General features: G+C 39.3%; 1 protein-coding gene across 1 annotated transcript in view; it reads left to right on the top strand.

Moving 5' to 3' along the window:
* Positions 1-27,631, top strand: part of Glis3 (GLIS family zinc finger 3) — a 427,346-nt gene that overhangs the window by 359,711 nt on the left and 40,004 nt on the right. The window contains exons 7-8 of the mRNA XM_090329717.1: positions 4,347-4,503; positions 22,966-23,137. Of these exons, the coding sequence (XP_090185843.1) occupies positions 4,347-4,503; positions 22,966-23,137 (329 nt within the window). The remainder of the gene's footprint in view (positions 1-4,346; positions 4,504-22,965; positions 23,138-27,631) is intronic.

The raw sequence follows: 27,631 nt of genomic DNA, 5'->3' as shown, positions 1-27,631 counted from the left end.
ATATCTGACATCTGTATTTCTCAATGCTATCATAAAATATCAGAAACCGGTATTATAAGAAAATTATTTTCTTTATAGTTTTGTGAGCTATAATCCAAACAGCTTGGAATTCTGGGAAGAGACTCCTGGGTTGTCACATGGTAAGTGATATCACAGGAGGAGCCTGTCACATGATAAGGCCAAAAAGCCAGAGAGTGATTCAGCTTGTAACTACTTCATTTCTTGAGAATGAGAACAACCAAACCTCCCCCCAAGACAGCATGCTGAGGTGACCTAACTACTCCCTTTGGGACCTCCCTCTTACAGGTCCCTTGAGCTGTCCACACAATAAGCAGGAGCACGTGGTGCTAAGAAAAACATTGCCTTTCTTTGATGCCAGGATTATCCATGACCACAAAAATCCTAGGAGTGAAAACTGTAAAACTCTAGAACAGGTGATGGGGATGCAGCTTCTAACACATGGCCGTGTGGGATGCAAGCCACATACAGATTGTGTGTGTGTGTGTGTGTGTGTGTGTGTGTGTGTGTGTGTGTGTGTGTGTCTTTCTCGTCATAGTGTAGTTCGTGCTCATCAACGGATTATAGTGCATCTTCATCAGCCAATTTATCAGATGCAAAACTCCCACTTGGGACAAGTCGCCAGCTTCCATGGTGTCAAAATCTGTTCACCATGATAGGTTTCAGGCTGTCAATCCTGACATCATTACAGGCAGGAAAAGATACCTGGAAAAGATGAGCAGAGCTGGCACTCTTTAACTTGTGCATACCAGCTTCTACGTCCCATTAGAATGCAGAACTTTAAGAAAAGAATGGCTTTTAAAATGTAGAGGAAACACATTCATAATAGTGTAACAGAACAAACATCAGGATCTTACATGGAATTCCTTTTCCCTCTGGCATTTTGTCTATGTGTTCTTTATATTACTGCTAATGTTCCGAGAAAGAATTTTGTGTTTTACTTCTTGATTAACATCGTCAGAAAAATCATGTTAATGTTTGCATAATATTCCATCAGACTGATGGAAGGTTATGTATTTGCCTTAGTTGTAGATATCTATGAAACTTAACTAATTTCTAAGTACTGCTAGAAATAATGCTCAAATATCATTGTGTGTATATATATATATATTCCCTTAGCTATAGCTTTTTTTATATTTCTAACAATTTCCTTAAGACAGATTCTAAAATCAAATATTTTACTTAAGGTCTTAAAAAATATTTCATGAAACCAGCTAGAAGGTTTGTATCAGTACATTTCTCCTTGTGGTATTTCACATGGTTTTCACAGGCCCAGCAAGATGGTTCCTGTCCATAAATCCCAAATATTTAGGAGGCAGAGATCAAGAGGACATTAGTTTTAAAAAGTCATAGAAATCGCATCTCAGCAAACAAAATCAGGTGTGATTGCCACCACATGTACATGCCTGTAATCCCAGCTGCCTCCCTGGAAGGTAGAGTACCAGGGTTGCTACTTAACTTTGGCCCAGGAGACTCTACCTGCATAATAAGGGTGCAAAATAGAACTCCAGGAAAAAAAAAAAAACTGGAAAAGTAGCTCAAGTGGTAGACAGATTGCCTGATAAACCTTAGTACCTAAAAGAAAAAAAAGAGAAGAATCCTTTTTGTATAACTCACTGTGTGTGTGTGTGTGTGTGTGTGTGCGCGCGCGCGCGCACCATTACTGGGATTTGAACTTACATTCTCAAGTTCTTAGTCAGCTTTTCTTTATCATGGCTGGCACTCCTCTACTTGAGCCAAATTTACAAATCCAGCTTTTGATGGTTAATACGAGTCCAGAGTCTGGGAGATTTAACTGCCCAGTTGGCTTTGAACAGTGATGTGCCGACGTCAGTTGGGGTAGTCAGGATTCCCATATCTAGCTTTTACTGCTACTTCCTTTTGTAACAAGTTATAATTTCTGATCATTAAATCAATAAGTTTCAACACTGTATTTCTCTGTAAACATGTCTTAGGGTGCAGGCCTGATCTATACCCATATTTTGACTTGGCAGATCACCCAGGTGTTCCAAGGGCCTGCACATTCTCTACCACTGTCTCATGGACTTTATTCCCTCACTCTGTTCATGGCCTTTGATCAGTACAATACCATTTCCCATCCCCCATCTAAACTCATCATCCCCTTCCTTGCAGTGTCTCACTCAGCACTGTTTAATGTAGCCTGTCTCCTGCTTGTTCTTCACTCTCATCCCCAAAGCAGAAGCTTGATAAAAATGGGCAATACCCTCCAGGGCTAAAGAAATATGGAACACTCTGTGAAGAGAATTAAGTATATTCTGGCCCTGTACTTAAACATTTATAAACATTTAGATGCTGTCTTTAATTTTTTTCATTATATACAATCATGGGCTTTATTGTAACATTTCTTTTCTTATATATAAGGTATTTTCATCTTATTCATTCTTCATCAGTCTGTTTCTCTTCTGTTGGCCCCTCTTCTCCAAGAGTCCACTTTTGACCTTCACATATTTTGTTAGTTTGTTATTTATTCATACATCTAGATTTCCCAAAAGAGAGGAAATATTTAATATTTATCTTAAAGAGTTTGGCTTATTTCTCTCAAGAGGGATCTTTAGATCAATTCATTTTCCTAGAAACAACATATTTCATATTTTTTCCTTTATGTCTACAAAACCTGATATTGTGTATGCTTCTCACATTTCCTTTTCCCATTCATCTGTTGATGGGAACATAGGCTTATTCCACAGTTGGTTTATTATGAACAGTGCCGCAGTCACTGTGGATGAGAGGGAATCATTATGCTAATTCTCAGTCCTTTGCACATACTCCCAGGAGTTAGACAGCAGATCATTTTCTATTGGTTGAACAATCTCCACTACTGTTTTCCATAGTGCCTAGGCCAAATAATAGTACCATAAGCAGTATTTAGCCCATCATCAGTATTCGTTATTGTCTTATTTTCTTGATGAGAGTAATCTGACTGGGTTGAGAGGTAGAGTCTCAGTATAGTTTTGACTGCATTTTTCTTTATGACTAAGGATTTGGACATTTTTGATGTGTTTATTGGCCATTTTGTATGTATTCTTTGAAATTTGTTCACTTGTCCGCTTATTGATTGTGTTCTTTTGCTGTTTAATTCTTTTTAGTTCTCTATATGTTTTCATTATTAATCCATTGGCAGATGAATAACTGGAAAAGATTTGCTTCCACTTGGTGGGTTGTCTTTTCATTTTGGCAATGTTTCCTTTAGAGTGCAGAAGCTTTTTAATTTGATACGATCCTACTTTTCAATTCTAGCTGATAGCTCTCTTTAAATGACACGGATAACTATTTGCAATATAGTTACTTTATTTTAAAAAAACATTTCTAGATTGTGAGTATGTCTTTGAACAATTAAGTCAATAATTTTATGTCACTATACCTTTCATTTAAATTTCTGTTCAAAAATCAGACTTGCTTATTCTTATTTATAAATAGCACAGATCATTTTTCAACTACACATTATTCTAGCATTTAATTGTTTGTTTTTAAGTGAATTCTTTAATATCTAAAGAACTTTGTTGTATATGATAAAGTCAAATCTTAATTTTTTTTTTTTGTAGGTCATAGGCCTTTAACTCAGCCTGGGTGATGTCCCTAAGCGCTTCAGCTCAAAGCTTAAGCCAAGCCCCACTTCCCATTTTCTAGAGGTTCATTGGAGATAAATATCTCAGGTCCATTTGAGCCCAGGCTAGCTTTGAACCTTGATCCTCAGATTTCAGACTCCTGAGTAGCTAGGATTACAGGCATGAGCCACCGTGCCTGGCAAAAGTGCTTTTTTTTTTTCATGTAACTTATTGTTGGGTTTTGTTGTGAATTTTTTCACCTTTTCCATTAATCGTTGCCTATAAGATTTTAAAATGTAATGTGAATATTTTTCTCTCTTGTAAAATTTGTAGAAATCCATTCTCAGTGAATGTTTCTCCATTGTCTGCATGGAATTTCTATGCTGGTACATCTGTATTTTAAAAGCACTTTCCAATGTGGATGAAATCTGTTTGTATATGTTATCATTACAAGTTTCCATAAGATATAGAGCAAATATGTGGAAGTATAATAGGAAGTTGGGTTCCCTGTAGTGGAAAGTTCAAGCTTGCTTTAAGCCACATTTAGTCTGACACACCTGGCAAGTGTTATCAGGAGTGAGGATTGGTTTTATTTTTCCCTTTTTGATAGTGAATTAAGCTGATACTTCCTTCATACAGGCTTCTTGATAAATATGTGTGGGTTGAATTGCATTGAACCGTAGGGCATGAGGCCTTTCCAGGCAAGTGTTCTAAGGACCAGTTTCCCTTCTCCATCTCTCTTCTGTTTTCTCCTTCTCTTAGCTGCGGTCCAGCACAGAGCTCCATCCAGACCTTCTCACAGATTGCCTCACTGTGCAGCCCCTGCAGCCAGCCACTTCCCCAGGAGATGCTGCTGCTGCTCCTGCTGCAGAAGGCCCTTTGGGCTGCTCCCCCAGGGGAGGTCCTGACCTCTATCCAGGTAAGAAAGTGAAAGCAGAGCCAACCCCAAACCATCCTTCCCTTTTCCTCTGGTTAAAGGGAATGTCACAAGAGGAAAATTTGTGTGAAACTGTCTGTATCTGGCTTTATCAATGAGCTATGTATTGGTCCCCTCTCTATGTGATTCCTGAGCAAGGTTTGGCAACAGACTGTTTTGTTTTTGGTTTTCTTCTTCAGAAGCACAGTAAATATAATGCATTAGTTCTTCCAATTCTGGACTTCTGCCAAAAGTTCAGTGCACCCAACCCTCCTAGCTATCTTGAATTTACTAACTCAGAAGAAATTTATCCTCCCCCCATCTTTAAATAGTTAACAGGCTGAAGGTAGATTTCTTAGTGGAAGAGTTATCGTTACCTTTGCACTTGAAAAGGAAGCTTCAAATTCCCCAAGATTGACTTGTAAGAATAGTCATTCCTAACTCTTAGAAGAAGAGGGAAGGGAACCCACATCGCCTTCCTGCTGCCTGGGTTTGAACAGTAAATGACTGTAGATTTGGAAAATTGCATGTATGTGGTGAGACATATGAAAAGATTGACGTACTACAAAGAAGTTACTTTCTGTTTATTTTTCTTAGCCTGTGTTTTGTGCACTTGTGTGTGACCGTGGTGGGGTACATGCACAAACATAACACCATGGTGCACAGAAAACACAAATATGTTGTGTGGAAACCAAACTTAGAACTGCACCCCACAGTAGACCCTGAGAACTTTCTATTTGCTCTGTAGAAAACTTCACGCCTGCTCTTACCTCCACCTGATGCCATATCCAGGTTTGGCAACAGGCTAATCTTTTCTTTGTCTTTTGAAACGTACTAATTAAGACATAGCGAATGAAGTGTTAAGAAAACAGAATGAAGAATTTACTGATGCATTCAGTGGAATAGGAGAAAGGCAAGCTTGTATTGTGTTTATTCAAACATATATATAATACAACTTGCTTATATTCTAGGTCTTACTCACTCACTCTCATACACACACACACACACACACACACACACACACACACACACACACACCTTTCTTTTTTTGTAGCTCTTTGTGTGTGTGTGCCCTGGAGCTTGAGCTCTGGGCCTAGATGTTACCCCTTAACTTTTTAACTCAAGGCTCTATTATTTGAGCCACAGCCCTACTTCTAGTTTTCTGGTGGTTCTTTGGAGATAATAGTTTCAAGGCCTTCCCTGCTCAGACTGGCTTTTGAGCCAGGATCCTCACATCTCATCTTCTTAAGTATCTAGGATTAGAGGTATTAATTACTGGCACCTGGCATTGTATAGATCTTTAACTTAATAGTATTCAGATAGTCCAAAAGCAGGAAAAATAGATATTAAACAATGATTTCAATGATACTGGTCAACATCATCATGTCAGCGCAGTTTTGGTGAACCATGAACAGTTACTTTGATTGAAAATCTTTGGGGGACCCATAGAAATGAGATTCAAAGTTAGAAATTTCAAATAAAGGTGTATACACAATCACATACGTAATATGCCACAGCACAATTATGACACATGCACAAATATTTGTATTAGATATGTACATGAAGAATGATTCAATTTTGATTATATACTCATTCGAATACACATATTCATGGTTTGCCAAATGGTTGACACTTGAACATTTATTCTAGCACATTAAATTAGCAGTCAGGTTAACCAACCCATTCAGCATTCTCCCACTTCTTCAGTCCTTCATACATATCTATAACCCAAGAGCCATTCACAGGTGACTGAGAAATGGATCAACATAAAATATCAATAGATTTCTAGTGATGGGCCTTCCTGGGAATGGCTTGGAGAAAGCCACGCTATTTGCAACTGTGAGTAGTGTTGATTGCTTTGTTACACTTACCACATACCATGTGGTTCGCCTTCAGAACTGTGCCATTTTTGGTGCATGTTTGTGGATTGTCTGCATAGTTTGAAGAATTTTCAAGATTGTAAGGTTTAGTTTCAAATGGCTTTGTGATTCCAAATAGATTTCTACTTTCTGTGTCATGATCTCACAAAGATCCTGAGCCCTTAACTTTTGAGCTTCCAGCTGTGGCAAACAAGCTGCCACCAAGCGCAAAGAAGTGAAGTTGTCATAGCCATTGGCCAAGTAGATTCAGGTAGACAGACATTTTCTAGGACACTGAGAATACTTGATACAAACAGGTGACCATCTTAGTCAACTTTATTCCTAGAACTTTACTTCTTCAGATAGCTTATACCTATGAGACTTTATTGCCTCTACCTCTGTATTCCTATTTCCTTCAAGCCTTATTTTACTTTCTTTGCTTTTAGATTATATAATGTGTATGCACATTAATTATTACAATTATTATATAGTATATAATGCACACATGATTATACCTTTCATTTTGCAGAGTAGGCAACGAACCCAGAGGCAGAACCAAACAGGAAAAAAAGCTACAGAACAAAACTTGTAGCTTTCCTGTAAAAGTGCTAGAAACATACTTGGATTCGTACACCAGCTGCAAGCATGTGTTAAAGCTCTATGGAAAAAAAGTCAAACCGTGAAAAAATGTCAAACTGTTCATCAATTAGCTGAATGTAAAATCTGAAGTGTTAAGGCATTTTAATGAAGATTAAGACTTGGCTAACTGGCAAAAATACTCCAAGTTATTCCCCTCACTTTCTGTTCCAAACCAGGAGGAGGTCTGTTTTGTGATGGTCAGACACTCATGTCTTTAAATGCTAGAAGACTTATTTGTTCTAAAAAATATGTGTGTGGGGGGGGGTAACTGTTGAGATGGTGAGATATTTGGAAGGTAGGAATAGTTAGATGTGGCTTTGAATTCCAAAGTCTCACAGAAGCCACAATAATTCAGGATTCATAGTCTCCAAATGTCATGGTTTTGAAATGGGTAGTTTCAATGGTTGGTGAACCATGACTTACAAGATTTTCAGAGAAGAGATGGTTTCCAGAACATCAAGATAAACAGGAAAGCTAGCAGTTCTGATACACAGACTTCTCTCCTTTCCCCCAGTGCTGGGATCAAACCCAAGGCCTAACACAATCTAGATGCCTCGGGGCTCCCCAGCTCCTGACACATGAAATTCGTGTGTCTTCTAAAATGTTGTCTTCCCTTATTGAAGCAAACCGTTCAGGTCGATAAGAGGGAGCTTGAGGGGACTAGATTGCCTGAAAAGACTTTCATTTCGTTAGAAGAAAATAGGTGTCCCAGGTTAAAGCAACCAAATAAACTTGAGGCCAGGCTGAGGATGATTTTAAATTGAAGTGTTTACTTTTCCACTCTTCTGAAAATCCCAGGGCTCCCCAATCTAGCCCTTGCACTGACCTGAGAGCAGTGTTGCCATCTAAGGGGCAGAAGGCTGGCTAGTGATGAACAAGCCTTAAGGATGGCTCATTTTTATTTTCTGCCCTTTTGTTCAGAGATTCTGTGCCCCCAGGCCAGCCTGGAAATTCATTAGTTTATTTGATAAACCCGAGAGACTTATCAGTAGATTGAGATGTGAATGCCACTTTCAGGGCTTTAATACTAGTACCAATCTTCTAGTTGATCTCCTGTGATCAGCTAATAAAGCAGATAATTCTAAGTTTTAGTGAGCATCTAACATCATGGGCATTTTTGGACAAATGCCATCCTTGGCAGAGTCTACTCCTTGACAAAGAATGCTCTGTGGAAGATGATCTGGTCCCCGGGTGGCCACAAAAGCAATGGCTTCTTCTATTCCAAAGCTGTGTTACAAATTTAGTAAGAAAAACATGACCTTAGCCAGCGACGCAAGTTATGAAGGCATCATGGAGACCAATGTGGCTGAGCTGTTCAAGTTCTATGGAACCTACCCTAACCAAATTAAGAGTTAATGCAGCTGAACCAAGAGAAATTTAAAGAATGGGGGGAATTATGCTGGTACCACTTCTTTGGGGTTATAAAATCATTCTTATGTTCAATGTTTGTAAGTCCTGTTAAGTCACCCAGAGTTTGAATGGAACACTAGGTTTTTACAAGTAAAGTGCACATTTTTCTTTAGCTATCATATAAAAACATAGAAGGAAAACGAAGATTTTCTTCGTACAGCAGGGATTTTTGAAGCTATATATGACCATTTCCTTCTCTCCACCCTCAATACTGAGAGAAGGGGGTTCCTCTCGTACAACATCATCCATTTCTGTGATCAGCAGCACCATATTAAATCTATGGAAGGCCTAACTCTATTCTTTTATACTTTCTGAGATAATGTTTCATTTTAATGAGACTTTATAGTATACGTTCTAATACATTTTCTACATTCTCAAATTGGATGTATTTGCGGTCTTTGGACAGCTTGCGACGTTGTAAGTGTTAAAGATAATTTTCTATAAAAGTGCCTGTGTATATAGTCTGTTCTCAGAAAATGATTGTTAATTTGGGGACTTTATTAGAGGGTACTAAATTGACACAGATTTCCCATAGGTTAAACTTTGCAGGAGAAATGTGAAGATAAAACGTGATCTACAGGAAGGTCTACATTTTAAAAAGACACAGACATTTATAAAAATGCATAGTTATTTCTTGTAATGTCTTCAGAAAGTACTGCTTTGCTCAATATTCACATATGTGAAAGGGTAATCAATCAGCTTTGGAATGGCAGTAGGCAGAGGGACATGGAGCCTGGCATACAAAAGATATTTAAAGGACACTGCCAACAACAGAGTTCCTATAGTAGCCATGAATTTAGGGATCACACTGTGAAAACCATTCATCTGGGCCATAAAATAGGTGATTCTGACTTGTAGTGAATCATGATCTGAATTCTGTGAGAAAGGAGGGGGGGTGTTAGAGTAAGGATTCCTCTGGGGAATATCTTTCTGTCATTTCCTACATGACCTAAGCATGGCTATTCAGTTTGCTGTCCCACACAAGGGTTGTATTGGTGGGGCTCCCGTGTTGATTAACAATAAGTTCTTACAACCACTCAACTTAGACAAACAAAAAAAGATAAAATGTCAATTCTCAGCCAGCACAGGCCACATTTGAATGCATGAAGCTACTGTCATTATTTTTGCAAATTGCTTAAGATGGTACTTCAGTTTTCCACATCAGCTTCTTCTTTTGCATTCCTTTGAGATTTTCATGCAAGATTAAGCTGAATTACTCAGTTGTACAATATGCACACATTTTAGCTGTAACAATATTTGTATGGGTGAGCCAAAACAATTCCACACCTCACTGAAGAGAGAAAAGTATAATGAGGTTGAGCGATTGTAGCCTTTATTCCCACATGGTAAAATCTTGAATTTTGGACATTATTTTTTTTAATTTTTCCTTATTTAATCCTATTTTTCCAGCATCCAAGTGGGGTATGAGAAGGGAAAGTTGGACTGACTCTTGATGTATTGCCAGGAAGGTCTTAAAGAAGAGATAAATGGCAAGACAGAGAATTCAGGATAGATTTTCTGAAATGAGAAGTTCATACCTTTCTGTGGTTAGAAAATTTGAAACAATCACATGGAATTCTGACTATCTGCTTCAAGTGAATTTAGTACCAGTGGCAAGAAAGAAATAGGTAGTTACACCTCTTTCTCTGAAAAAAAAATGGAGAAAAAAAAGTAAGTGGGCACTTTCAGACTGTTTATGGTCAGTGAAAACTCCTTTTGTATAGTGCTACAAGCACTAAAAAGAAACATGAGGAATAAATTGGACTCTAAACTGACTGAAATATCTTGGATAGAACTTGTCACGCATTATAAAGTAGTGTATTATAGGAAATGAATTAAATATGGTGAAATTTACCAGTTCTTCTGTAACTAACAGCTATGTCCCACAGTGAGGCTGTTTATATATTGTCTTTCTAACTATTGTCAGAGACTTACCATCTCTGTTCAAGTGCCCTGGCCTTGACTCAAACCATAAATTCTGCCTTCACAACCCACTTGAGACTATTGGGAGTTAGGACAGCTTTCTGAAGTCTTGGTTTCCCTGCCCAAGTGTTGAGGTAGCTTTTCCCTTTATGTTTCTAGTTTGTGACCTGGGTTTATTCCTTATGTTCCAGATCTATTCTCTCTCAATCAGCTCAGTTGCTATGTCTAGCTCCTGCTCTAACTACTTTAACTACCCATTAGCTTTGATGTTGAGAGTTGAATCTCATCCTAGAGTTTCTATTGACATCTAACCACATCTTATGCAGTCAGAGGTTTATAAGCTTCACTGCATCTGTTACTGTGGGGATGTGAAAAAAAGTTTTTTGTCTGCCTTCTCGGAGTGAGCTGCTGTAGAAAATGAAATAGTCACTAGTTGAAGGAGAAAGGGATTAGACTCGCATCGCTGTGCAATGGACCTTGCTCCTCCAGCTGGTTCAAAAGGATATGCATAAGCATTTCTTAAAAAGGATATGAAGTGATAGAGTGATAGCCTTGAGCTGAAGGACAGTGTCCAGGCCCAGAATTCAAGTCTCATGACCGACAAAAACAAAGAAAGAAAGAAAAGAAAAGAAAAAGAAAGGAGGTACTTTGAGAAAAAATGCAATGTATCACCTGCCCAGAAGATTTTGTAGCATGAAAAGAATGTTCTAGGGGCTACCATTCTGGAGTCCAGGCATCTGGAGGCTATATCTTTGGAGTCTGTTTTCTAAATACTTAACTCACCACTGACTGTGTACAGTTTTATACAGTCCCTGTTATCATGTGTGTAGCTGGTTTTTGCTAAAATGTGGTATTTAGTTGTCAAAATACTCCTTCTTCCTCTAACCCAAAGCTTCTTCTTATTGAGAGGAAATGGAAATGCCACACATACTGACTCTTAAAGATTTCTCAGGACTGGTAAGTGTTCTGCATCTATTGAGCTCTTATCCAAATATTAAAAACGTGCACACTCTGTACAACACTGAGGAAAGTACCACAAATCACTCACCACTCTTATTCTCTTTTTTTGTTGTTTTTTAGAAACAAGAAAAAAAATGCAAAGCTAAAGAAATTGAGAATGTAATCAGCATCTCATAGTAAAATAAAAGAAAAACTAAAACAGATTCCCGTACCTTTTGCATGTCAGTAATTTGTCCACTAGTTCACATTGCATTTTTAATTTTAAAAAAAATCTCCTATAGATCTCCTAAGATACATGAGAATCCAAAACTTGTCACTCTCAAAATGTCAAAATTATGTTTGATGGCTACTAGTGTTTGAGTGTTCTAAAACAGTGTTTCTTTTTATTTTTCCACATTTGTTTTTGCTTTCTTAGAGAAAGTATGCTATGGTTGAAAGAATATGGGAGCTAAAGTTATTTTCCTCCTCCTCTGTGAGGTGGTGGTAAAGATTCAGTAGGCTATTGTGAGAATTAAATGCGACAGCACAAATAAGATAGTTCAGTACACTCCCTGCCAACTCCCAGATGTGAAGTGAATGTTCCCATACTCTTTGCTTATAGGATTTAAGAGCCAGGAGGACATTTGTGGCAGGGACATTTAAAACCCCCTCTTCCCATTTCTTTTTTTATAAGGTGCTGCTACTGAGTGTTCAGAAACAGATGTTTGATAAAAAGAATTCTTACCAAAGAAGTAGTCAAGATGATGCTTTGCATCTTCTACATTCTAACACCTCTACTTGGGTCTGTAAATTAGACTTGTTTTTCTGTTGCCATGAAGAGCAGCAGTAGACTGGCACTGGCTACACAGGGCACTGTCATGCCTGCTTGAAAATTGAACTTAGTGAACAGTGAATTTGTGAATGTGAGGCTAGTTGAAGAAAGAGGAAATTGAGTTGATGTCTCCTGCCAGGACATTTTTATAATCATTGTTTTGGCCTTATTGAGGTATAGCCTTGGTCCCTTTTGATGTCATTTTGTAAATAGCCTTTTCTGGACTCTGTCATTTATCTCAAAATCTACTCCAAGGGCTATGTTGGGATGGAAGCCCTGCCTGAAACAGTTCCCAACAAGGGAAAAGTTGCCAAGGGAAAGGGGGCTTCATTCTAGTCATGCTGAGCCAAGGGCTGGCAGAATGTTGAGGAGTAGACCTACTTTTACTCTGTTCATCTGTTTTTCCTAAGAAGAGAAATGTGTCAAGCCTTTGAATATCAAGGATTATGGATTCTAAAATCTAAAAATCTTGCAGACATGTAGAGAAGACACTTGACTTCCCTAAAATACAAAATATGCCCCCCATAATACGGATATTTGAAATAACTATAATTGAGGATTGAATCCTCTACTCTATAGCTAGAGGAAAACTGTAAAACAAATTTCCTAGCCAGGTACCAGTAGTTCATACCTGCAATCCTAGCTGCTCAGGAGGCTGAGATCTGAGAATCGTGCTTTAAGGCAACTCAGGCAGGGTGGTCTGTGAGACTCTTACCTTCAATTAACCACCAACAAGCCAGAAGTATAGCTGGAGCTCAAAGTGGTAGAGAGCTAGCTTTGAGCAAAAGAGCTCAGGGACAGCATCCAGGCTCTGAGTTTAAGCCCATGACCAACAAAACAGCAACAATAAAAAAAAATTCCTTGGAAATGTATATGTTTATAGTTCATGATAAAATGAGTGAGTTAATTATTTTTGTCTTGAGAGCTAATAAATTAGGAAATAACACTTAAGCACATGAAGGCAAAATGAAAGGGATAGATAAAATTGTGCAAAAAGGGCAGAAGGGACACAGTCACCTGTCACCATCCATGCAACCTCACCACCCGTGCAATTTTGCCCTAGGCTAGTAACTGCAGACTCTGGATGATCACCACCATATGGTTCTCGAGAGGGAATGTTGTTGCACCATTATACATAGGTAGAAAAGAGAGACTTCTTAAGAGAGTTTAACTTTAATAGGTTAAGTCCTCAATTTGACTAAAAAGTGGAGTGGTTTTCTGCCACAGGCTGTAGTTCCCTGCTGAACATGCTCACTGTATTATGCCATTAGCTGGGAAATGGATGGACCTGAAAAAAAATGCTAAAAGTAAAGGCAGTCAGGCACAGAGAGACAAAGGACAAATAGGGAACTTAGGTCTAAATACATATATATATATATATATACACACATAACACATACATATATATGTGTGTAAACATATATACCAAAGCTATATGCATACATATGCAAACAAGTAAACTAAAGTATGATATATTCAAGAGAGGAATCCAGTGGTATAACAAAATGAATACCAGGAAACTGGAACATGTGTTGCTGGGGAGAGGGAAGTGAGGTAAAGGAAACAGGTAGAAGAGTGAAGAAAGGAAGAGGGAGTGAACTCACAAACTGAAATGCTGAGTTGAAACCCCGCTGTACAGTTACATAAGATAATACAAAATTAAGTAATTGGATTTGAAGCTAGGTCATGATTGATGATGCCTGTAATCCTGGAAACTAAGGAGGCTGAGATCTGAGGATCGTGGTTCAAAGCCAGGTAGACTGTGAAAGTCCATGTCATTTATCTACATTTATCCACTAAAAAAAAAGTAAAATCCAGAAGTGGAACTGTGTTTCATTGTGGCAGAACACCAGCCTTGGACAAAAAAGCTAAGTGATAGTACCTACATCCTAAGTTCAAGCCCCATTACTGGCACACACACACACACACACACACACACACACACACACACACACACACACTCACTCACATACTCACATGTGTGTGCCCTCACACAAACTAAATTGGATTTGGTTAAAAATGGGATTAGCTGGGCCGGGAGTTTGGCCTAGTGGTTAAAGTGCTTGCCTAGCATGCATGAAGACCCGGGTTCGATTCCTCGGTACCACATACATAGAAAAAAGCCGGAAGTGGTGCTGAGGCTCAAGTGGTAGAGCTCTAGCCTTGAGAAAGTCCAAGGACAGTGCTCAGGCCCTGAGCTCAAGCCCAGGACTGGCAAAAAAAAAATGGGATTAGCTGAGTATACTGTAAATCAATTCCCAAGAATCCTTGACCATGAAGTGCTTTCAGAAGTCATGGAAAGATGAGTGTGTGAATCACTCAACAGCTCTGAGAGGAAAGAACATATTTGGTATGTCTGTGTGTGTCCAACATGGCCCAGGTAGGAGATAGGTAACTAAGGAAAGAAGAGTTTGAGACCAGGAGGAACTAGAGAGTTTTACAGGAAAGCCTGCGTGGTTCATACTCTTGTTCACCTTCTTTAGCTGACTCTGTCTAACAAACAGGAAGCAGAAATGGAAGTCAGAAATAAGAAAGCTAAGGTAACAAGGCTTGAGATTTGATATGTTATATGGTGTCTGAAAACTCCAAGCAAGCTGCATGAATTGTTGGTTAGAGAGAAGCTGAGATAATGATGCTGTTCTGCTTGTTACAGAATACCTTTGAGCTGAAATACAGATGGAGCAGGATCTTTCCTGAGTATGAAGTTAATTACACCTGTTATTTCCAAATGTTTAATATCAACCTTTGGCATTTACATGGATGAGATCAGCCACTGTCTCCTAGCTGGATCACAGTGTATTCCAGAAAGGCATGTAAGCATGCATCCTTTTCCGAACACTAATAACTTCTTTCTTGGCTATAAATCCATCAGTTTGGTGTGGAAATGTAATTGGGCAGCCTACATAGAAGTCTGGAGCTCATGGGAGAATATCTATTTGTAAGTGAACTTGGAATATTCATGTAACTGTCCAATCATCAATAAATTCTCATTTTACCTTATTTATTTCTGTTCCCTGGTGAACAGCAGCACTCATAAGCTCAACATTAATAGGCACGTCCTTCAGAGTTTTGCCTTGGCTTACCTTATTACAACATCTCCCTAACATATTTGTTTATTCGTTGCCAGGTAGCTCTCCCATCAAGTGACTGGATTGTGTTCCCTTTGTCTTAGTGCTTGGGAGACAGTTGCATTGTCTACCATCAATTAGCTTAGGGTAGCATGTCAAGCGTGTAGCAGTGGTGTCATTTTAGTCTGACAGCCACCTGATCGGCAGGAGAAGGGATTGTTTCATTATCTTCTTATCAGGGCTGCTAGGTAATCATTTCCCACACTGGAAAGCAGGAAGCAAAAAAAGGGGGGCAGGCAGAAAGAATAGATTTTTAGTGATTGGCAATGTTAAAATTATTCACGCGGCCAGGAGAAGGGAAAGATTACAGGAATGAATGTACAGACCCATAAGAAGCTGCTTTTTCCTCATACAGGTGGGCTGTGGAACGAGGCCCTTCATTCCAGATAGAGAAACAGGAGAAGGAAGAAGGCCCTGGCATTAGGAAAGAAGGGCTGAAGAGACACTTTTACTCAAAAGAGGATGAGGGTTACCCAAGATGTCTCTCCCATTTTTCAGTTAACTTCACTATTAAAAAAAACAACAGACTTTTTTTTCAAAGTGACCTTGATTAGGCACTTTCCTTGCTAGAAAACTCTGGTTCTTGGACTCCTGTCAAGAGAGTATTTCCTACTGAATAATAGGAAATAAAATTGTGCTTAGGCAAGCTGGTCGCTGGTGGCTCATATCTGAAATTCTAGCTACTCAGGAGGCTGAGATCTGAGGATCACAGTTCAAACTAGCCCAGACAGAAAAGTCTGTGAGATTCTTATCTGCAGCTAACCACTGTAGAGCTGAAAGTGGATTTGTGGCTCAAGTGGTCAGTGTACCAATCATGAGTGAAAAAGCTAAGAGATGTTACCCAAGCCTGAATCACCCCCAATGCTGTGAAGTCAGAAAGTCTGAAGGAAAAGTCTTTGAACTTTGAAAATTAACCAAGGGTGGATCTTTATATACTCCAGGAAGGACAAACAAAAAGAAGTGAAGAAAATATTTTAAAAAAAAAACTTAAAAGAAACTAAACTTCCAGAAGGACAATTGTGTTGACACTTCGTAACAGCCCATTTTTACTCCTTAACTAAGTGTAGTCGTGCATGAAAATGCCTTGTTATCTTTTAAACTAAAACACATTATGGATTGTATCTTAGAGATGTGTATTACTCCTTCAAAATAAAGTACAACAATTTAACCCTAGGAATATTTTTGGTAGGTCCCCAAACACTTTAGAGCTCTTTCTATAAAAATTTTAAATCATAACAAAGCTAATTGAATACGATATATAAACCCTTCTGCATTTTAAAAGAACTCTAGACCACTTTGGATGAATTTTCCACTTGTAATTTAGATAGGAGGCCATACTTTCTTGGAGATTTATCCTTTTGTAAATATCATTTAAATGCCTGAATAATAGCAACAATAAGATTTATAGTTTATAAACTGCCTCAAGTAGGTTTTATATATTTTGTCATTCTCCTCACAGTTCTGTGATAGAATAATAACACATAGTATCATTCCTATTTAAGATGAAGAAACTCAGACTCTGAGGGATAGATGACTTGTCCAGAAACGCCTTGTTAGTGATTACTGAGGCTAAACTTCAAATTCACAGTGTGTGCCCTTGGTTCTACTGCTAACCATTCAGACTCCAATCTGGTAAGAACAAAAGAGCCAAAATTTCCATCATACTTCAACTGTTCCTTGAACACACCAGGTCCCAGTTTCTCCTGGGGAGAAGAAAGACAAAGAGGAGATTGAGTTCATTCTTTACATGAGCCCTCTAATTTTTATTAATGTCCCTGTGAAAGCCAATTTACCTTGCTTTCCTTAATTAGCTTACCCCTCGAAATTACCCCTGGAAATACTCTCCGAAAGATAGATGAATGGTCAGTCTAGACTTTCTCCCAAGTACCAGACACTGAATGAATAATGTCATTTCTCAGGATCTCAGAATTACTTTGGCACTCCATTATAAGTGAGTTCCCAGTCCCTCGATAAAAGGGATGTGCTTTTCAGCAAGCCATAAGTAACCACCACACAGAACCAAAAACAGCTCAGTGACTTCAGAGCTGCTCCATAAATGTCCTCTTGGTGAATTATTGACAGGAGGAAACCTTTTGGTCCAGACTATCGTGCTTTTTTATGATAAAGAATGCAGATAGCTGATTTCTCCCAAATAACCCTGCGAGTCTTTATTCTTTTCCTACCACTAGATCAATATATTCTGACAAGCATCTGAAATCTTTATTTGGGAAACAGCACATTTTCTACCAGCTGTTTGTTTTCCAAATGGAATAATTCAGTTAATTTCTTACCTGAATTAAATTTCACAGCTGGAACATTTCTCTTATCAGTGCTTAAGTGCTTTTCCAGTAGGAGGAAGAAACAGACACTAGGGTATACTTTTGGTATTCTCACTGGCAAAGGTAAAGCTGCCTGTGGCTTCTTAGCTCCAAGCAGCCTTTAAAGATGGAATGCTCAAGATGGAATGCACACCATCCACCTCTTAGGCCTTATTTTGAACCCAACACTGTATTTAAGAGTCACCCTAGGGTGGTGATTTAAGGGTATGCAATCTGAGCCCTGGCTTCTTGACTTTCATCCTAGTTTCATTATATACCTACCTACTGTTAGACCTACCCTAGGAACCAGAACAGGCCCCAAGTACCTGTGCAGTAAACTGTAGAAATGTTTATGAAGTCCTGGGAACATTGCAAGCAGTCTGTTAGAATAAAGTTTGATACAAATATCTCTACGTTCTCCAGCCTCGAGACTTACTGAGTCATAATATACACCATACTCAGATGATTCCTTTCAGTCACCACAGGATTCAAGCTGAAAAAGCAGAGCTCTAGCTGCCTACCCAGTTCTGAAGAAAAAGCATATTGGTTGTTTTTTAATATACCTCAGAATGGCAGGGAAGTCTTGACACCTGCCCTCTGAAGTGAAGAAAGCCCAGTCACAACGCAATGCTTATGGCAACCTGCCATGGGATGGCCCCAAGGTTTTATTTGGGAATATTACTTATTACCTTCCCCCATTTGCATGGCTAAAGCATCCCCACAGCTGACTTGTCCACATTCATTAGAAATAATGATTCATGCTTTCTATGTGGACACCATAAAGGGCAGGAGCAAGAGAGAGATGCCTGTTACCCCTAATTAACTGAGTTAGTTAAAGGTGCCAGCTTTACAATCTCCTGGTCCTGATAGCCTAGGAGATTGTATCTGAGAGCCACATAGATGCTGACTTGTAAATGTTACAAAGCTCACAAACCCCCTTCCATTTGCCTCTAACACAGACAAGGTGTGGGGCTGTTGCAGGAAGCCAGTCCCTGGAGAAAAAGAGTCTGAAGCAACATGGAAACAAGTTCCTGGTCCTCCACTACAAACACAGTTCATGTATTCATTGTAAGACCAGGCTTTTATTTCCTCAGGGAGCCCACTATTTCTTAATCACAAAAGCAATAAGGATTTCCAATATGTTCCTCAGCCATGCCTAATCAGTTGTTCCAGCTGCCAGTCATCAAACCACGTCTGGAAGATCAGTTAAAAGCTGTCATCCAGCTTTGAACGCAGCACTGACCCAAGAGGTGACACTGACAATGAAGGCTGCCCCCAGGGCCAGCCGGTATGTACTGGTTGATTTGATCACAACACTTTGGTTAATATTGCCCTGTATTCTGCAGGGAATCTGTTCTCTTCCTTTTCACTTTGATCGATAGGCCACGTGGCATGCTCCATTGGCTACGATGGTGGAAGAAAATCATTTTGAATGCGGAAGGAAAATTTTCCTTTTGTGAATGATCTTACAATTTCCCTCTAACCTGGAGGGTTTTCTTCCTGAGGTTAAAAATCACTTGACAAAACCCAAACATTTGTCACTAAGCATGTGTTGTAGCAGCCAGGGCTGTGAGAATTTAGCAGATTTTTTTCAAGCTTAAAGCAAGGAAAGGAGATTAGCCCATGCCTGGTATTGACTAGATGCTGGAATGTTGTATCAAATGAGTGAAATAATGCTTTGATTGTGGTCATTTAAGAATGCATCCGGGGTTTATAACATAATGAGGTCAGATGTTCCAAAAGTCACAGTTCTCTGTGCCACAATCCCAATTTTTGAGAAATAGGAGTTTCTGATAGAGGCAGTGAAAACCTCCTGAAACCAGAACTGACTGATTCCAGAGGATTGCGCACTTTATAGGAAGCACGTGTGAGATAGACATTCGGTATCAGAAAGTTGGTTCCCTTATTGCTCCTCTCAAATTTCTAGTCCTTATTTCGCTCACTGATGATATCCACAGCTGACACTGTGTGGACTCCTCTTCCAAAGTTCTCTGCATAGACATTGTGCTAGACACTTGTACGAGAAGTTGCAATCTTGCCAGTAAGACATTCCTATACTTTCCATTCCGTTTATTATATAACAGAGGCAGGTCACATGCCCTCTTGTGTTTTTCTTTCACAGGAAGGTGGTTTCTTACATACTACCTTTATGAAATTATGTAGTATACTTTCCAAATGCAGACCCTGAATCAAACCGTAAAGCCCTTTCTTTTTAAAAAATTATCATAGGGTACCTACAAGAGGACTACTGCCTAATTCAAGTGCCATTATTCAGCTGTAGTGCTAGTAGATGGAAGGGCTGTGGACATGCATTCGATCTTACACATAGTTGGAAAAGAAATTCCAGATACTCTGCATGTTCTTTCTTACTCCACTCCACTTATATCTTGTGGCAGCCAGTTGCACCAGGCACTGACTTCCAGGTCCTTCTCTCAACTCACCATGCAAGGCACCTCAATCTTTCTGTCCTAAGGCTTTCTGGTGTCTTGGGATTGGCCTTCTATGGGGACACTTTTACAATCTGGGACTTGTGCCTGCTTGGAAGTCTAAATTAGCCTTTCCCTGGGGCAACCCCTGATAAATGGGGAGTAGAAAATGATGGATAAACATTTGTTTCTGTTCCAGTTCTACTCTTCCAGAGTCAAGATGGTTTCCATCGGCATTTAGATTGTATTTGCCTTTATTGACTCAACAAGCAAATCTGAATTGATTCCGTTAGACAGAATCTAACAGAGATGGCTTGTTTCCTAGTCTAACCTAAGTCCTAGGTCAATGTCTGTACATAGCAATATGCCATAAATAATTGTGGGAAAATTGTCATCTAAGAGAAGAATGAGAAAGGGTTGAGGATGTAACTCCTCAATAGGGTGCTTGTTCAATATGCTTAAGAACCTGGGTTCAATCTCCATCATCAAAGGAAAACACTAAGGGGGAAAAAAAAAAGATCTGGGCATTGGTGGCTCAAACCTATAATCCAGACTATTCAGGAGGCGGAGATCTGAGGATCAAGGTTCAAAGCCAGCCTGTGCAGGAAGGTCCTTGAGACTTATCTCCAATTAAACACAAGAAAACCAAAAGTGGCACTGTGGCTTAAAGTAGTAATGATCTAGCCTTGAGCAAAAGAGCTCAGAGATAACATGCAGGCCCTGAGTTCAAGCCCCATGAACAAAACCATAAAATTAAGAAGTAATTAGGACACAAGAGGGAACGTATTAAAATAAGAACAAAAATTAAGTCATAGAAATTGTCATAAGCCACTTGAGGTGTGGTGAGATGCCTGGTTTGTCTGCATTTTAATGATTAGTATATTATGGGGTTGTATTAAAGTGCTTTGAACACTGTTCAGTATTCTGCACAAGTAAATTCTGGTAGTTTGGTAGAATTCATGCCCATTACTGAGATGTACTGGGATGGATGAAGGAGGGATGCTTAGTCATAACTTTAGTGACTGAAAATACCAAACCTTCCAGCTGATTTCCTTGTCAGATGCCATTTAACTTAATGCCAGCTGCCATTAAATTAGCTATTCTTGATCTCTGGGAAGCTCTCCATTTTCTGTTAAACGCTAGAGTGGAGCGTAGAGTGTGTACACCAAGTTTCCCTATTGCCCACTGAGTTGTAAATAGCAAGGGCAATGTTTTCCTTGTGAAAAACACAAACACATACATACAAAGCCACCTCCAGGGAGAATAAGTGATGGGTGCCTTCAACAACTCCAACTGAATAAATAAGGGAGCAAGCTGAAAAGCTCAAAAAGCTCTAAAGCTGAAAAAAAAAAACTAATTTTTCACAGTGTCTCTGTGACCTCTTATTATTCCATTAGTTTTTGGAATAGTATATGAAAAACACCAAGCTCCATGCTGACAAACACCAATATTGAAACTGTTGCCACCGTCAATCCAAACAGCTTTCTCCCCTGGGTAAAATTATTATTTGGAATCCAAGCAGAATTGTGGTTCCCTGAGCTAGCAGAGTATAAATGAGGGTTGTGATTCATAATGTGACTCCAGTGAGTTTGCAAACACAATTATTATGGAAGCCGATGCATACCATAGAAGGTCCATATTACCTTTACAGGAAGACAAGCAAGCACTTCCCCACCTTACTATCGCTTTAGGACATGGAAGGCTGTGGAGGATCTGAGGACAGGCGTTAACCTGAAACAATACTGATTTACCAGAAATAAACCCTTCAAGTCACATCACACCCTTGTCACCAGCTGTTTGAGCGGGAAGATGGCAATTCTGTCTCTTCAGATGTTCCTTTCAGTACTTGAACTTCTGTTCCATTGGATCAAGTTGTTAAGCGACTGGGTCATTTGGGGTCTTAATTCTCTCCTGGAGAGATTGTAAAAAGGTGGTATTGGTCTAAAAATACCACTCTCTGAACTTTTCAACCCTCAACTCTTTTTGATGACATGAGTTCTCTTTCTTAATCCTGAACCTGATTTCTTTTATTTAAAACAATTACATTTCTTCTTTGATGTGAGTAGGGTTAAGTTCAAAAAGAACAGAGATAGCTATAGAGGTGAGCAGGGCTTTTTCCAGGAGAAGGAAGTTAAAGAGAGTCCACGGAATGACGTGGCGTGATTGCAGCCTAATGAGATGTCTGCTGAGTAGGTCCCAGACCCTGCAGCCCTCTCTCAGAAACTCGGGAAGTGACAAGCCCCAGGTTCTTCTGTGACATTGCACCAATTAACTGATCCAAACAGGCACATATACGAGTGTGAGGTCACATTTGGTCTTCACAGGCAAGGCTGCCCTTGTGAACAGGGTTCTACCTCCCTATCTGTATCATAACAGGCAGGCAGAACATGAGGCCCACGTGGTCTTAGGTGAGGACTTCTTTTGAATGAAGATAGGTCTATTGATCGTACCATCAGGAAAAGGCCTGGGTCAGTTAGACTCTTGGTGGAAAGGGTGTGGAATCTTGTCCTAGCAGGAGCAAGCCTGGTGGTAGCTGTGTTTCATGATACTGACGTGGCAGCACACAGCCCAGACCTCAAGCTCAGGATTCCTTACCTCAGTCAGAAGAGACAGAAGACCTATTCTATGGCCTTCCCAGTCAGCTGTCTGAGTAGTCTCTCCCCTGATTCTAGTCCTCCATGAGCAATAACGAGTGAACACTGTACCTCTGCATACATGCAGCTAGCTGACGTTGACTGATCTTGGCATCTGGGCACCATCTTGGAGTGAGCTGAGTGTGAAAACTCTTTGAGATGGCAGGCCAGACACAAGAGTCAGGAGGGCCCTAGTCTACCACAGAAATAAAAGAGGGGAGCGCTTTTCAATCCACCCCAAGGTGGGGGCTGGGGAGAGAATCAAGCTTCTATACTATGCTGGCTGTCAGACTTGGTATTTAGAAATGTAAGCTTCCTTGGGGGCCCAAGTCTCATTTTTCTTCTCCCTTGATTTCAGCTCCCATTTTCTCCAGCAATCATTCAAGCCGAAGTGGAACAGCTGCTGGGACCGCGCCACCCCCACATCCTGTCAGTCACCCTTCTCCAGGACATAATGTACAGGGGAGCCCTCACAACCCCTCCTCTTCCCAGTTACCTCCACTCACAGCTGTGGACTCGGGCGCAGAAAGGTAAGGCCATCTGTCTCACTCTCATAATAGGTGTTGTCGCCAAACCTCCTCCCTCCATGGAGACAAGCTCTGACAGTTGCTGAATTTTATTAATAATCTGTTGGTGGGTTGAGGTACCCAGAGGTGACATTTTAAAAGTAACATACACAAAGCACATGAACCAACTCTCTCATTATCTGAGGTGTGTGTGTGTATGTATGTGTGTGTGTGTGTGTGTGTGTGTGTGTGTTCTTTTTTTTTTCCCCTTGGGAAAACAAATAAAATGGTATTGGTAGGAGCCAACTGAAGTGTCAGGTGCTGGAAAAGTGCATCTGAATATTGCTGTCTCTCTCCCTTATTGCCCAGTTTGTTTTCAGGACTCAATTTTCAAGTGAAACATGGCACATGTTGAGATGCTTCCCAAAGGGAAGCAGATAGTACCCGAATACTAGGTAGTACTGGAGCACTACATAGTACCTGAGCAGATAGTACAGAGTACCATAGAGAAGCAGCATAAATGTGTGTCAGGCAATTTCCAGATACTTGGATGAAATACTTGAGATGGTCAATCTAGGAGGGAAAAAATGTTTCTTTTGGCTCATGGTTTCAGAGGTTTGAGTTCATAATCATTGGGCCCTGCTGTCATGGGCTTGTATGGTTCATGATGGTACAGAGGAAGAATATGGCAAAGAAGGCCTTTGGACCTCATGGCTGATAGAAAGAAGGAGAGATAAGAAAGGACTAGGATTGTAATATCTGCCAACAGGCTGGGAAGGAAGCCTTTAATACATGGGTCTTTGGGATAACCTTAAGATTCTTATTTATAGTAGTTTTGGAGCAAAGTGTAAGAAGGTACAAGATTTTTAAATGGATGGCCAGAAAAGGGTTAATTCAGTGAAAACTTTATATTAGTTATCTCCTTCATAAAAGGGCTTCTAGGGGGAATTTTTAAACAATTATTTCTTTATCATAATGTTTTTACTTCTGAGTTCACCACTGGTTCCAGAGGTCCTGAGGGGAGGGGCTACTTATATTTCTCTCTGATATCAGGTATACTTATCTCTAATATGTAGACCATAAATGAAAATAGGAATCTACTTGGTGAGTAGAAGAGTCACTGAGAGAAGATTCAGGCTTCTCCATATGGACAAATCAGGAATGACATCCCAGACAATAAGGAGAATCAAAGGCAAGATAGGAGGGAGAGATGAAAGGATATACATTAAACAGAGGAGTCCCAGTCACTCAGAATGGTGACATCCAAAGTATATACTGCTAATAAGATAACAAAGAAATGGTTTGGCTCCTGTAGAATTACTGTGTGTGTGTGTGTGCGTGTGTGCGTGTGTACGTGTGCAGATCCTAGGCTTGAACTCAGGGCCTGGGCACTTTTTTTGTGTGTTTAAGGCTACTGCTTTACCATTTGAGCCACAGCTTCACTTGTATCTTTTTGGGTGTATAATTGGAGATAAGAGTCTCATGGACTGACTTTAAACCACAATCCTCAGATCTCAGCCTCCTGAGTAGGTGTGAGCCACCAGCACCCAGCTGGAATCACATAATTTATGTTAAGGAACATTTCCTCAGTCTGATAAAATCACACTGACATTATAGAGAATCAAGGGACAAGATGGTAGCATCTTTGGAATAAGAGACAGGAAAACAAGGGTGAAGTTGTGAGAATGGTTGTGAGCAAGATAACTTCAAGTAAGGCAAAGCAATAGGGAGAATGACCTGTATTTTGAAAACAAAATTGCTATTATAGATAAGAAGTGAGGAAGAGGGGCCAAATTTATTCCTGAGTTTTACCCTTGAGATCCCAAGATAGAAATTTATGCCATGCTTAGAAATAGAAAATAGCAGAATGCAGTAGTATGGAAGGGAGAAATAAAAAGGCTGTTTGGTGGCAAGGAGAAGAAAAAAGCTGACACAAGGAGTTTGAATTTTAGGTTATTATGGGAGATCTATGCAGGTATATCTGATGGGCAATTAGAAATATGTGTCAGATCAAACTTATTTTAACTTCCCTGTGTACAGGGCAAAGCTTAGACAACTCATTTAGCCTCTTCTCACATTATCTGTCAGCGCAGCAGTGCAGATGTAGCTATCTATTAAGTTCACAGACACTGAAGAAGGGAAATCTATCCTTCCAGCCATCTAATGTATTTTTGTAAGTTGAGGTGAGCTTTTGCTTTTGAGCACTTCATATATTTTCTAGTTAGGTTTAAAATGAACTTATCTTAGTCATGCGTTGTTGTTTTTTTAAATAATCCTCTCATTCCAGTCTACTTGGCTGAAAATCATAACCCTATAAGGTAGTGGAGCTCAAACAAGATCAAAATCCTCACCCCTTTATCATTTCACCTATCAGTAGTTATAACAACCTTAACAAGAATTTCAGAAGAAAGTAATCAAGTAATCATTGTGTCTCACTCTTGTACACATACCTTGAAATAATGTAGGGAAAAGAACAATGGCAGCCATTATCAGACTGAAAAATAATAATCATGTTCAACCAATTTATCTGATGTTTGCATCCCAGCTCTGCTGGCACATTGGTAATTATTTAGCTGTGCCTTCACTTTAGCTATTCCTGTTGCTGAGAATATATGTACTTGTTCTTTTTGACATTTTATTCATTTCTTACTTTTATAATTTTTATATTTTTCAAACTGACTATATATAAAGCATATATATTTGACTCCTTAAAATTTCAAGAATGGTTCAACAATACTCTATGCACATGCACTGCTTTCATATTCATTGTTAATATTTTGCTCCTCTATGTCTCTCTCTGTCTCTCTCTTTTTCTCGCTGGCTCTGTCTCTGTCTCTCTATCTTTGTCTCTCTCTCTGTTACCCTGTCTCTCTCCTCCCATCTTATTTTCTCTGTAGCACAGGAGATATGATGTATTGTTTGCGTGTTATTTAAAAATCATTTAAAAACCAGTCATTGACCTTTATCCTTATTACTTTAGTAGATTCTGGAAGGCTGTTCTATGTAGATTCAGTATAAGAATCACGGTTATCTCATATTATTACAAATTTTCACCTTGTTATCTGATATATTTTATATGTGCTTATTAACTGGATATTTGAAATTGGATAGGGAAGGGGGAAATCAAGATAAGCGGGGGGAGGATGGGAGGGAAATGGGGACCATGTCATGAGAAAGGGTATCAATGTTTGTGAAGTTATGCACCTTCTATCTGGTGAATATAATGTAACCCTTCTATTAATCATAATAAAAATTATTAATAAAAATATAACTATAAAAATGTACTTCTAGAGAAGTACAAAGTATCAAAGTTCAATGGTCAAGAAGTAATGTACCCACTACCTAATGAATATAACTGTAATCTCTCTATATGTTACCCTGACAATAAAATACAATTTTTAAAAAGTGTAAAAACATAAAACAAAAAAAGAATCACATTCAGGATATTTAACATTATCTTAAAGTCAATCAATATTCAAAGTTCCTGTCTTGTAAATAATGTCTTCTGTAGTGGGAATGTTATATTTTCTTTCCTTTTTGTGATTTAGGACTCTAATAAGGACCACACAATGCATTAATCCTAAGTTTTTTTAGTGCCTGATGCTAATGAGTGCTTCAGCTTTTTATCTTCATCTCCATCATTGTTGTTATGGTTGTCTAGTAGGACATTAACTTTTTGAAGAACTCCAGACATTTATTTTGCCCAGTATTTCATGCTTTGGATTTATCTGACTGTTTTCTCCCAAAAGATCCATTGCAAACATTTCAGGGGCAGGAATTTTATATAGGTGCTGTGATATCTGTTAGCATGCTTTGAGATTTACCTCGTATCTTATGAGAAATTAGGATTAAACCAATCACAGCAGATACAACACATCTAGCATATTACACGGCATGAAGTGTGCCCATATATAAAAGAGAGGGCACTGCTGAAGTATTCTGGATCTGAAGCTGAGGATGTTGTTAAATGGTAGTGTCTAATAATCATAGATGAAGAGGAGTTGATAGCACTTTGTGTAGGTGAGGGGAGGATGAAGTAGACACTGGCACTTTCAGATTTTTGCATCTTGCATCATTGCTAGTCTTCCCACTTGCCCTAATGCTGTGCAAGCACAGCTGGACTTGACAACTGTGAGCAAGGTAGGTTATCTCTTCCGATCCGGGGTTGGAGAAGTGAGTGACACCAAACAGCCTCCTTTACTCTGTGTTTGCAACTAGTGACTGGGATAAAACCACGCAGGGGAATTGTGCTTACCTTCCACTTTGGGTTTATAAACCGTTGCCTCTTTGTCTGGGAAATCCCCCAGTGAAAACTCCAGCAGTTTTCTTAACGGAAATAGGCTTATCACCTTCTATGATTTTTATTATCTTTTTTTAAGTGGTCCTTGGTATCGTTTCCTGCTTTGAGGGCATTGATTCATCGTTTGCTTGGCTTTAACTTGTTAATAAAATGGGGGTGAGTCACTGTTAGAATTCAGTAAAGGTCCACCACTATCTACCCATGTAGCAAAAGATTCT

Source organism: Megascapheus bottae, chromosome 3 (genome assembly GCF_031878675.1).
Source record: "Megascapheus bottae isolate mThoBot1 chromosome 3, mThoBot2.hap1, whole genome shotgun sequence".
Lineage (NCBI taxonomy): Eukaryota > Metazoa > Chordata > Mammalia > Rodentia > Geomyidae > Megascapheus > Megascapheus bottae.
Note: the sequence above shows the minus strand (reverse complement) of the source record. Positions and strands in the feature narration are given on the sequence as shown.